This window comes from Chelonoidis abingdonii, chromosome 1 (assembly GCF_003597395.2).
Source record: "Chelonoidis abingdonii isolate Lonesome George chromosome 1, CheloAbing_2.0, whole genome shotgun sequence".
NCBI lineage: Eukaryota > Metazoa > Chordata > Testudines > Testudinidae > Chelonoidis > Chelonoidis abingdonii.
The window spans coordinates 265,875,846-265,889,572 of record NC_133769.1 but is presented as its reverse complement, the minus strand read 5'-3'; the positions used below and the strand labels follow the sequence as shown (position 1 = coordinate 265,889,572).

General features: G+C 42.1%; 1 protein-coding gene across 2 annotated transcripts in view; it reads right to left on the bottom strand.

Moving 5' to 3' along the window:
• EFNB2 (ephrin B2) overlaps positions 1 to 13,727 on the bottom strand; it is a 504,468-nt gene that overhangs the window by 472,907 nt on the left and 17,834 nt on the right. For both annotated transcript variants that reach the window (XR_012654999.1, XM_032790084.2), the window contains exon 2: positions 4,044 to 4,327. Coding sequence is in view for 1 of the 2 variants with exons in the window: in XM_032790084.2 (XP_032645975.1) it covers positions 4,044 to 4,327 (284 nt within the window). In the remaining variant the exon portion in view is untranslated. The remainder of the gene's footprint in view (positions 1 to 4,043; positions 4,328 to 13,727) is intronic.

Here is a 13,727-nt window from a genome sequence, read left to right as displayed (position 1 = left end):
ATGTTATTTACATAATTGATAGCAAATACCTTGATTACCAGTACTTCTGACAGGGCTATATGAGGGAATAAGCTTTATGGACTTGGGAATTTCTGAGCTCCTAGCTGGCTCTGGCATATTTCTGGGCTGGTGTTTAAGTCAATAGCTTCTCTTTGAGGCACTGTCTCTGGCTGCTCTTGTCCTATCCCAGGAACGGGCTGTGGTTGGGCTGCTTGCCCTAGTCTGATGATGATCATAGAATCACAGAATATCAGGGTTGGAAGGGACTTCAGGAGGTCATCTAGTCCAACCCCCTGCTCAAAGCAGGACCAATCAATCTGGAGGGGATCTGGCTGCTTCCTCCTATCAGCTGGTAATTCTCTGCCTTGCTGGCTACCCTAGTTGGATACCCCTTATCTTTTGTGAACTAACTGGGATGGGGTGTGGGCTCTGCCTGCTATTCCCTAGTTATGGTCCAGCACTGTTCTAGCTCTAAATCTAGTCTCTGGCCATAGGTGGGCTGGAGGACTACGCTCTACATCTCTGTGGTGAGAGTCCTCCGAGCTGGTGCTCTGTGGTTAGGGGCCTGGAATACTCTATTTATAGAGATCCCACTTGGAGCAGCCCTGACTGTAACAGCCTAGAGCATCTCTCCTCAAGTTTCTGGCCAGGGGGAACCTCTTGGACAGAGTAGGCCTGAATAGGACAGGCTAAGGGTGGGGTAAGCCAAGGGGCAGAAGGGCCAAGTCCTTGCTCCTGCCCAGCTGACCATGCCCTTTGCCCTCATCAGCGAAACTAGCTTGGTGCAGCAGTGCCAACTCGCACCATATGTGGTATTTTGCTCAGCTCTCACGGACGTGTGAGAATATGTGAGAATTTCAGCTTTCATAAAAGAATTTCTCATGATTGTAGGAAAAAGGTTTAGAATAGATTCATAGAATATCAGGGTTGGAAGGGGCCTCAGAAGGTCATCTAGTCCAACCCCCTGCTCAAAGCAGGCCCATCCCCAAACAGATTTTTGCCCTACATCCCTAAATAGCCCCTTCAAGGATTGAGCTCACAACCTTGTCTTTAGCATACCAATGCTCAAACCACTGAGCTATCCCTCCCCTCTTGAAAACATGAACCCTGAAGCCTCGAAACATAGAAGTCCAAGAAAAAAAGCATTTATTATTTTTAAAATCTGATGATTTAAGTAACTTTGGGGTCTGACTTGTGATTTCCAAACATTTGGGATTGGCAATACTGTTGGGGGCAACATTGTCACTGATTCCCCCATTCTTAACCAGGTATCACCTGCCTTCCAAGGAGTGTAGAAGCTGTGGAGCAGAAGTTAACACTGCTCCAAGTAGCATTAATGAAAGCAGCAATTTACAGCCAAATTGCAATGGATTTTCCTGGCTCTGCTCCCCTTGGTTCACTCATCTGATGAATATTAGACCTGATTCTGGTTTTGCTTAATTGGTGTAAAACAGGAGGAGCGCTAACAAACTCAGTGAAATTACCCTGATGTAAAACTGCCATAACTAAGATCTGACTCAGGCCCACTTCCTATCTCTGAACCACAGAAAAGAAGGGAGTTTCAGCTCCACGATACCTGATTTTCAGAGCTACTGAGTGCTCACAAGTCCATTGCTTCAGCTGTGGACAGTAGGTGCTCAGCACTTCTCAAAATCAGATCCATGGGCCCAGATCCTCAAAGATATTTAGTTGCCTATCTAGTTAGGTGACTAGATATCTTTGAGAAGCTGGGCTATGGTGCTTATGGGCACTGCAGCATAATACCAGGAAGGCCTTTTGTTGACACCACAATAAGCATAACAGCGGCAGGCCATGTTGTTAGGCAGTAAGCAAGGTATTACTGAAAATCTAGTATGGTTTCTGAGAAATAAGGCGGCAGGCCAAGCAACTTCTACCAACCAAAGAATGCAATAATCCTCCAGGAAAGGCAATATCTATTATGTCTTATTGTTATAATGAAATAATTATAGAAAAATAAAGAAAATGAGTCATACTCCTGGATTTACTCAGAGAATTGTTGACTCACATATGACAGATCTGACCGCCTATCAGAAGGTTTTATTTGAGCCCACAATTCTCAAGTTATAATTATAATGGTGACATTTATTCCATTATATCTGGTCTATTGTGGATTTTTTTCCTAAACTAGCATTACATAACTAAAATATTTCACTCTTAAAGCCAGCTACACACCTCTACCCCGCTATAACGTGACCCGATATAACACGGGTTCGCACATAGCACGGTAGCAGTGGGGATCCTGCAGCACATGAAAGGGTTCAGGGCTTCGGCTGCTGTGGGGAGCCCCGGGCCCTTTAAATCACCTCTGGAGCCCTGCTGCTGCTACCCCGGGGCTGCAGCAGCAGGGATCCGCCAGTGATTTAAAGGGTCTTGGGCTCCCCGCAGCCAGAGCCCCATGCTCTTTAAATCACCGCTACAGCCCTGCCACCGCTACGCCAATATAACAGCATTTCACCTATAACACGGTAGGGATTTTTGGCTCCCCACATCCGAGTTGTATTGGGGTAGAGGTGTTTTTGCGTATAAATGGACATGTTTATGTTCCACATTTTCATTAGGACTACATGCAACTGTCACAGCATCTGATCCTGCAGTTCTTACACAGGCAAAGTTCAATGGGCGCTTCGCATTGACTACAGCATCAGGCTCTTTTGTACCTACTTTAGTAGACTGGTGGGTTTTGGTTTTTTTTAGACAGAGTCTGACACCGTCAACAAACTGCATTTTAAAACTCCCACATTTCTCAATCAATTCTGTGATTATTTCACATTTTAATTACACTGACCGGTTACATATTTCTCAGTAATTTATTACATATTTTTAAGTATAATGAAACTACTAGAAGCAGTCTATATGAATATGTATGTAATAGAGGAGTACGTATCCACTTTATTTTTATTATTTGTTTCCCTTTAACACTCCAATTTTTATGTATGTTTTTTAAATAATCTATGTTTATTACAAATGAAAAAAATATCAAGGGCAGCTTCTTTCCGGGGCTCAGTTTTCAAAGATAAACACACAAAGAAGAAGATGGGAAGAATCAAGGTCCACCAATGCCCAACCTACCCGTAATTGCAGGAAATGGACTTTCTGGAATATGCCCAACTCCTACTAACAGATGGTCTCTGCTCAGTTCTCCAGAGAAAGATGGAATGCCTGTAAGGCTTTGAATGAGATACTTTGACCTTAATGTTAGAGAACCAAATTCTTGGCTGGTGTAAATTGGCACAGCGCCTCTGAAGTCAAGGGAGCTATGTCATTGTACACTCTCTGAGGGTCTAGGCCAGGGGTAGGCAACCTATGGCACACGTGCCGAAGGCGGCACGTGAGCTGATTTTCAGTGGCACTCACACTGCCCAGGTCCTGGCCACCGGTCTGGGAGGCTCTGCATTTTAATTTAATTTTAAATGAAGCTTCTTAAACACTTAAACAAAACCTTATTTACTTTACATACAACAATAGTTGAGTTATATAGTATATACTTATAGAAAGAGACCTTCTAAAAACGTTAAAATGTGTTACTGGCACGTGAAACCTTAAATTAGAGTGACTAAATGAAGACTCGGCACAACCAATTGTGAGTTAAGGTAAGATTATGGCCTAGACCAGGTGTCGGAAGGTTGCCGACACCTGGTCTAGGCCATAATCTTACCTTAACTCACAATTGGTAGAATATTACCTTGCAAGAAGCCCCACTGATTTCAGTGGGACTCCTCATGTTGTACGGTACTATGTGAGCAAGAATATAGCCATCTGGCGCTTAGTAAGTACCCAAACCTATTATGAGAAGTCCTTATAGGCATAATGATACAATCTACAGTGACTGTATTCAAGCCTGAAAAAGAGACAGGACAGACCCTACAGATGCAGCAGGGAATGTTAAGTATGTTGTTGAAAACAAGTTGGCAAGAAAATATTTTAAAAGAAAAAACAATACAAATCCAGGCAACTTCTTTACTTGCGTACAATGTACATAGATAAAAAAGAAAAAGAATGAACAAATGCTAACTTGTACTTACATATAATGTAATAATCTTTTTTCCTCTGAAATTCCAGGCCCCAAAGGTTAGGGCTGAACTCTTGAAACTTGATGGTAAATTTAACATCTTGATCTGGCTTGGCACAGTTAAGTAGAGGTGTGTTGTCCTTTTTAATAGTACAGCTATCTGCTTGGTCTTTATCAACCATGTAGACCTTATAATATTCATACTGGCCAACAGTTTTAGAGTCCACTTTTGGGCATATAATATCCAGTTTGTCTCCTATTTGTGGGTATAGTACCAATCCTTGTCCAGGAAGGAATCTAAAAGAACGAGGAGAAAAGGGGAAATGTGAGATATCTGATAAAGACTGATTCAAACAAATTGCACATGAAATGAGCAGACAGGAATACACCGTTTCCAAACCACACATGATACAGCTGAACGAAGCAGCTGTTGATAGTTTGTGACAGACAATTTAAAATCAACAAAGTACGAATTTAGTTCTTGAAAATTAGAGCCAGAGTATGTCTTATAAGCACTACCCCACGTTTGGGGACTTCAAAAGGCTTTGTGTCCCAAGCAAGCACAATGATTACCAAAGCTTCCTTACACAGCTAGCCAACTCCGCAAGCCAGTGCAGGAAGGGCAGGGTCATGACATCATTTCTCCTTCCTGTTTTAGGTGGCTAGTGTCTCCAACCTCACGCTGTCTTGCACTTATTTTGTTTGATTCCTGCATGGGAACCCAAAGGGTGAGAGATTTATTGCACCTCCTGTTCCAGGGCAGGGCACAATCTAGCCCTTAGGATTTACTAACAAATCAGTTACTATTATCTGTATCACACAGCACCTAGGAACCCCAGTCATGGACTAGGACTCTGTTGTGCAAGGTGCTGTACAAACACAGAAAAAAAAGCCATTCTGTGCTCCAAAGAGCTTACATTCTACTGCCAATCATACAGTAATGTGATCAGCTTTAATGATCTCCTTTTCTCCCTTTCGCTGCCCGATCCGGTAGAGAACATGGTTGTGGTCTTGGTAACTTCAGAAAGGCTTTATTTCTTGTATTGCAATCCAAGCCTCCACTATTTCTCTAGCAGTCCCTTTGGAAACGCTGACACAGATTTCATAATTCTTAGGGAATCACAAGTGTGCAAGCATTTTGTTTCCATCCTGCTATTATATATTTGCTGCTGAAGTTAATTAACAGGCAAGCTTCATCAAGAACATGTCGAGTTACTTATCATAATTAGTCACTCATCGAACAAACAACAGGACTTATTTTAAATTGTGCCTTAACAGAAATGTTTTACAAACCCATAAAGGAAAACTAAAAATAATTAATTCCAATATTGATTCAGCCACAAAACAAAAAGTCCTATTCTTGCAAGGACAAAAGCCATTGCACTTCTCTGCTAATCTTTTTTCTTAAGATGTATTTGGTCCAATTAATGCCTCGAAGCAAGTCTTTAGAGCTGGAGCTACTGATACAAAATCCCCTAATGCCTACAGCTAAGAGCCTCTCTCTTCCCTTTTTCTCCTACCTGCCAGCCATATTGCTGCAAAGATCTTCCTTAATGGAGAATTGCTCCGAAAAACTGAAACGACGGCTTCCTAATGAACATCCTTCTTCAAGTGCTAACACTAAACAACACACTTAGAAAACCCAGCTCATCCATAGGCAATCATCCTGCAGGCTCATTAAAACATGAGAGATGGAGAACAAAGCTGTAAACCTAAAGTACCCCCATCCTTTACGTAACTAAAGGAGCCCACCAGCTATAGCATTATTAATAGATCAGAAGTCGCTAACTCAAAAACAGCAATGAGGTGCCTCAAGTTTCTGGCCTGTGAATTGTGTTTTCTTGGTCCTGCACAACGTGAGTTTAGGATTTATGATTTGTACTAATGAATGGGATTATTTCACTCACAAAGCCTTTCGAAGAATTATATTTGTTGTGAAGCAGCATGTAGCAGGAGAAAGGCAATTGTAATTACAAATGCATTAAAAAAAACAAGACAATGTTATGGCAAGAAAAGTGCATGTTGCAATAATTCACTGGGTCCTTCTCGCTCGTGCTATTTAATTTCTGTGTTACGAATACCGGGCTCGGCCATGCCTACCGGGCACAGGCCTACGTTGGGGCCAGCGTGAAGCTGCACTGCCTCCCACAGCTCATAGGCATGCAAGAGGAATGCATCCCGTGCTGCATCCCCCAAAGGGGCTGCATATGGTCTCTCCATGGCAGAGATGGCCAGAATGGAGAAGCCCCACACCTTGCTTTCTTCTCCCTGTCACCTTTGGAGAGGCTAGCACCTACACTGGCACAAGCAGAGTGGCAGGGAGTGGCCAACCCTGCACAGGGAGCATAAGGAGTGTTGGGGCAGGAGAAGAATTGACTGTACTTCTCTCCCATATACCAATACAGGGGCTGGCCACAATCCTGGGGCAGAGGGAAGATTACTTGGGCTCCTCACCACTGTGTGCCTGGACAAAGGCCAGAGGCTGTTTGGTCCCAGGCCTGCAAACATTTACTCCTGTATTTCCATTGCAGATAATGGAAATACTTCATGCAATTCGCAGAAGCGCTTGCAGAATTGGGCCCTTCGTTTTTAAGAAACCAGCATACATTTGCATATAACATGGACATAAATAGTGCATTAATTGGGTTAGAACATGCACCTGCTTACAATCAATCTTGCCGATATCGTTTAGAAGCCTTTGTGAAAAATAACAAAAAGAACCTTTTGAAGCTGATCCTAAATTTTGGGGGCAACAGGTCAATAGGGATGAGTGAAGTGAATGGAAGTTTGGAGTGCAAAAGGAATGCAGGCCAGGGCCCAAAGTCAGTATGGGAGAACAGTTTCAATTAGAAACAGACACATAGGGGGAAACATGCTTTTGGCTGTTGTTCTTGTTTGGGTTTTTTTAAGGAAATAAATAAATGCAAAAGAATAGAAAAATGGACGGGGAAATAAAAGGTTAAAGAGCTTTAAAAGCCACTTAAAAGCCAGGAATCGGAATATAAAGGGTACAGGACAGAACAGTCCCATTTTACCAGAGGTGGCCAACCTGTGGCTCCAGAGCCACATGCGGCTCTTCAGAGATTAATATGCGGCTCCTTGTATAGGCACCAACTCCAGGGCAGGAGTTACAGGCACCAACTTTCCAGTGTGCCAAGGGGTGCTTACTGCTTAACCCCTGGCTCTAGTCCCACTCTACTCCTTCCTGCACCCTCCCTTTGGCCTGCTGCACTCTTGCTCCTCATCCCCCCACCCCAAGCCTCCTGCATGCCACGAAACAGCTGATCGGGAGGTGTGGGGAGGGCTGCCAGTGGGTGGGAGGTGCTGGGAGCAGGAGGGGGAGGGGGAGAGCTCATGAGGGGGCTCCTGATGTATTACTGTGGCTCTTTGGCAATGTACATTAGTAAATTCTGGCTCCTTCTCAGGCTCAGGTTGGCCACTCCTGCTTTATACTGTTTACAACACATTTTACAAGAGCTTTAACTGATGCACTGGTTAGACATTACAGCAGACGGAATATTCTGGCTATGTGTCTAAACTTGGCATATTCTGAAAACTGAACCTGACAAAGCTACTTCCGCTCCAATTTTCAGACTTCTAGCATTTAATGCTAATGAAGTAAAGAGAGGGAAAAAAGGGGATCAGAAAATGAAAGGTGGTGCTAGGAGCCTGACTGAGTTGAAACCTTCTCCACAGTTTGTGGCTTTGGCTGTGACCTTTTCATGAGCAGCGTTCTTGCAATAGACTTTCCTTGTGATAGTAACTTATAAATATGGGTGGAGACTGTAAAAATCAGGAGCTTCACCTGATTCATCTATGTGCCATCACAGAAATGTAGTGACCCATAACTGGAACAGTTATTATACAATAGCATACGAGTAAGGCTGAGATTTGCAAAAATATGAGACTAAAATTAGGCTCTCAAACTTCATTGCACTGCAACCACCTTCTGACAACAAAATTACTACATGACCCCGGAGGAGGGAGAATGAAGCCCAAGCCCTGCCGCCCAGGGTGGGGTGGAGCTCGGGCTTCAGCTTCAGGCCCAGGTCCCAGCAAGTCTAATGCTGGCTCTGGCGACCCAATTAAAATGGAGTTGGGTTCCGACTCATAGTTTGAGAACCACTACAAAAACTACACTGCAAAAACTCCCTGAGGCTGTGAGGCTCAGATCCTGAGTCAACTGACTTGGTCTCCCGGCTTTCATACTATTGGGCTAAAAATATTAGTGAAAATGTTCCTGCTTGGGCTGCAGCCTGGATTCTGAGAACCTCTCACCTCATCAGGTTTCAGAGGCTAGGCTCCAGCCAGAATAGGAGTGTCTACTGCTATTTTTAGCCCCACATCATGAACCCTGCAAGCCCAAGTCAGTTGACCCAGGGTCTGAGATTCATTGCTGCGAGGGGAGGAGGGGAAGAGTTACAGTGGAGATATCCCCCTATATTTTTTCATTTAGGTTCCTAAATAAATAAACTGATTTTCAAAAGTGCTGAGTAAGGCCACTAATATAGGTGCCTACATATGGAATTAGGAGCAGAAATCTAGGACTCCACTTTTAAAAAAATCTTAGACTAAACCTTTACATCTGCAAATGGAGGACTACATTCAGCTTTGGTGTTAGTTAACAAAACTTCAACAGGGCTGAAAATAGCTTGTAATATTTATATCATTGCATCTACTGTTTACAAGTTTTAAGTGTAGTGAGCCAAACACCTCTCTGTTGAAATGGTTGAAGGGCTGCATAATAAAGTCAGTAAGTTGCTCTGCTCCTACAGTCCTAACAAAAAATTCAGTGTTTGAAGCCAGCTAAGGTAGCAGCAGCAGGCTAACTGCAGTGTTAAGACATTCACACATCCAAAATCCATCCAAGTACGCTGGAAGTGTTTTGAAAGGTGTGCATGAGAAGGTGCCTTCAGCTAATTAAAAGCTTATGTCAAATAGAAGTGTAACTAATACGGAGGATCAAAAAGTCTTCTGAATCCCACGAACGATGCCAAAGCAGTGGTGCCAGTGACACGTGTTACACTAAAGATTACACTCTGGACTGAGTTTCACAGCAAGGATACATTAATTATGTCTGAAACAGTTGGGGCAACTTCTACAGCAAAGATACACAGTATGAGGCTTTAAGGCTAAATGCAGAGCCCATAGTCTAAAATGCTGCCCTCCAGCTGCCTGCTTTCAGTGAGGATTTCCATTGCTGGTGAATTCAAACAGGCTATTTCTGTTAATCTATCAAGAAGGTATAAAAGAACAAACAAATACTAATGGGTAAACAGACACATACACACGTGCAAAGTGAGGAACAGATCCTGCTTCCATTGAAATCAATGAGCATGCAGCATAGTTTCTAAGAATGGAAGTTTTAGGCCGGAGTGCAAGTCCAGAGGAGACTGAGGGACAAAGGTGAATTTAATCTACCGTCATCCTTCCCCAATGCCAAGAATTGGATGGCAGCCACAGGGATGTTCTAATTTGCACTTGGTAGCTGTCTAAGGTCCCAAGGGATCGTTCCAACAGCCAGAGTTTGCCTGGCCATAGGGACACTCCTTTTTGCCCAGGAACGTCCCTTATGCCAGCAGCCCATCACCAACGAAGAAGTCTCCCGTTCCAACACAATCCTTTATGTCTCCCATTCCAACACAATTCTTTATGGTTTATGGCTCCTTTATACAGAGAGGCAAAAGGAGGCTGCAGTGTGATCAAATATCTGGCCCACAGAAATTTATCATCACAATTGCTCTGGGAAAGTATGCAGAAAATATTTTAGGTATAAAGAAATCTGCGCATTGAAATTAATGTACTTTCTCTCTCTGTAGGCATGTTCATACCAACAGTGCATTTTCACTGAGGGGCCAATATTTGTTGACACTGTTCAAAATCCCATGAACACAAGTCCCATCCATTATTTAAACTATCCACTCATCTTGGCCTAATAAACAGTAACATGACACATAGCACATTCAATTTTCCCAGAAAACATTCTCAAAAGACATTTTCTCTAAAAATTGTAGACCAAATATTCATATGCTCCAAAAACAAAAAAAAATGAGTTGGGGAGCTGGGCAGGGAAAAGAACTGGAATGAACAATGTCTGACCCTCCGCGCCCATTAATATTACTGTAATTTTCTACAGTACACTTTGTGCTTCTATGGTAAGCCCCAACCATTTCCTGACATTAATATACTATCCTAGTCAAAGTACTATAGAATTTACATTTAAGAATTCTATAGAAAGGATCTCATTCTCTATTAAATTTGATAGAGTTTTAAGACCAATTTCTTAAGAATGTAATTAAATTTTATAAAAACCTATTACATTCACTTCTATTAAATTATATGGGACTTTCCCATAAGAGTAACCGGTCAAACCTGCCCTACTTCCTGATATTAGACTCTACCAAAATTAGGAATACATCTGTAAGTGGAACTTTTCATTGAGAATATGTGCTACATACGCTTCTGAAACTGTAAAATAGTCAAGGGAGACAAATTCTTAGACTACATTAATTAATCCTGACGCCAAAAATATGTGCTGCTGTGCTTTTCCCAACCTGGGAAACTGTATGTACTCAGCTTTAGAAACTTCCCAATAATGTTTACATGAATGCAATTATAGAAAGCATGTTAGTACCCATTAACCTCGAGTATGTAACTAGAGAAAGAGTGCCAAATTTACATGCTCTAATATCTTATCTGAAATAATGGATATCAACATTTAGTCTTAAATTAACATGACAAAAATAACCCTAAAAATTAGAACAATCAAGTTGCTTCTTAAAAATGAAATACGAAACCTTCTGTTAAAGAATCCCAGCTACTTAACTTTATGAAGTTTAACTACCAATCTGACTATAAAGCTACTCATTGAAAAGTTTCATTAAGGAAATGTCATGAATACTAATAGCCTAATATGTTAGATGTGGCCATGTTGCTTGTAAAAGTACAAATTGCAGCAGACTAAAGACTATTGTGCCAAGTATATCTCCCTATTTAAAAAAACAAAAGGAAACAATGGCCATTAAAGAATATATATATATTCATGATCTTGCTTTTAAAACAATGACAAAATTAGTATTTTGCATCTCAAACCCATATGTCCAAATCCCATTTGCATATCAAAGCCCAAATGACTGGAAACCAGTTGTAGGTGAATGAGTTCTCTGTTCGATACAGAAGTACAACTTTTTATATCAATCACCTTCTTATTCCATTTCAGGTTCTGACTATAATTTGGAGGTACTGCACACCTTATTAAGAATTGTATCTATGCATTTTCATAAGCAGTAACTTTATGGGCCTGATCCCACTGAAGATTAAATTGCCACTGAGCTCAATGGGAGCAGGGTCAGACCCGACATGTACTTAGCTCCCCAGCAGCTGATGTGGTAGAAATATCAAAATGAGCTGCATCAAGAAAGATGAAGGTGATGCTCATCTCTCAAAACTCTTATGGAATTTGTTTTTTGTTTTTTGTTTTTTTTTCTAAAAGCCACTAGTCTTGCACAGGTCCTCTGAGAGAAAAATTACCTCTGACTGTGGGATTGACACCAAAAATATGCGATAACTGAATCAATTTACCACACAAATTAGCTGAGTAAACTTTGAAAAATTAAATGAATGTATTCCATTTCATTTCATTTCAGTTGACTTAAACATGGTTTGGAATCTATCTTCTTTGCCAGTGTTATATTATTAGGCTATCAGAAGCACGTAACAAGGTGTGACACCAAGTTTTAAATGATGTATTTGTTTAAAAAAAGTCAACTTCTCATCTAGCATCTAATCCACCAAACTCTTACTCACACCAGTAATCTTTGATCATGCAAGAAATCTCTCTTACTTTAATGGGACTACTCATGTGAGGAAGGATTATTTGCATTAATAAAGGACTGCAGGATCAGGCCAAAAAAGAGATTTAATAACAAAAAAATAAATTCATAGTTATAACTTATCACTGAAAGTCAAATTAACAAACTACAAAATATCACAATGCAAGTTTCTAAAACTGGGGCTCTTTGACATTCCCCTTCACAAAGGAAAAAATAATGGGGGGAAAAACCTTCGACAAAGGTACTTTTTAGGCTTGGAAACATTCTACTTATTCCCTTTGGCAAGCCATTTGAATACAAAAGCTTCAAAATAGTATCCATTGAAACAGTCACTATTCTCCATACTCTATTACTGGATTGTGCAGTGCCTGCTCACCCCTTCCTATATTCAACGCACTCCACCCTGCTTCTGCCTAGATAGGAGGAAGTACAGTGTGTTGGAAAAGGAGTGTTTCAGGGGTTCAACCCACTTAGGGCTTGTCTACACAAACATTTAGTTCACAGCAAACTGGGCTGTAAATCTACTCCACTTTGAAACAAAAGTAGATCCAGGAGGAACTGCTAGTGCATGTCCACACAGACACTCAGCATGCAGCAGGCTAGTGCTGGGCAGGTATATTCACTTCTGGCCGTGAAGTAAGTGTTTATGTAGACAAGTCCTCAGTCTCCATTCTGGACACAAAATAGCAGCATTGCCACCAGTTAGTGTTAACAGAAGTCATCACAGCCCCAGACATGTCATATTACTTTATAGAGGACCAGATCCTACTCCCACTGAAGTGAGTCGCAGAACTTCCATTGACCCCAGTGATGAAAGATCAGGATCATCTGGAGACAGGGGGGTGTCATATACCTACTGCTAAAAGCCTGGCAATCTTTCTACAATGACTCTGTGATGTTAGATTTAGTCTAAATTATAGGTGGATGGGAAAGATCAGTTTCAGCTGTTCCAATTAGCAGTTTTTGGTAATCAAAGAATCATAGAATATCAGGGTGGGAAGGGACCTCAGGAGGTCATCCAGTCCAGGGGTCGGTAATCTTTGGCACATGGCTCACCAGGATAAGCACCCTGGTGGGCCGGGCCAGTTTGTTTATCTGCCACATCAGCAGGTTTGTCCGAGCGAGGGATGTGCTGGCTGCGGCTTCCCGCCACCCCCATTGGCCTGGGATGGCAAACTGTGGCCAGTGGGAGCCATGATCAGCCGAACTTGTTGACGTGGCAGGTAACAAACTGGCCCTGCCCACTAGGGTGCTTATCCTGGCGAGCCACGTGCAGAGGTTGTCGACCCCTGATCTAGTCCAACTCCCTGCTCAAAACAGGACCAATTCCCAGACAGATTTCTGGCCCAGATCCCTAAATGGCCCCTTAAGGACTGAACTCACAACCCTGAGTTTAGCAGGCCAATGCTTATACTTTACCAAATATTAGAGAAAAAAGAAAAACAAAACACAGAAAAAACTAGTGAAGTACTTTTATGCATGTGCCCCAAGGTATATAGATTTTTGAACAAAATAATACTTGCTTTGCACAGAGGCACAGAACTGTGCATTGATTGTCAGATAGTGCTGTTATAGCACAGTCCTGAAGAGGGGACATTGTGATGTCATACACCCCCAGCTATTCAGCCCTGAGTGACATTGGGAGGCATAACTGTAGCTCTTGGGGAGTGAAGCCCCTAAGCCACCCTTTAGGAACGTACATGTTCTTGTTTGTACGGCCAGCCAGCTCAGGAGGTGTCATAAACAGATAGCTAAGGGTTAATGTTTCTTTTACCTGTAAAGGGTTAACAAAGGGAACCACACATCTGACCAGAGGACCAATCAGGAAACTGGATTTTTCAAAGCTCAGGGAGGGAATTTTTTGG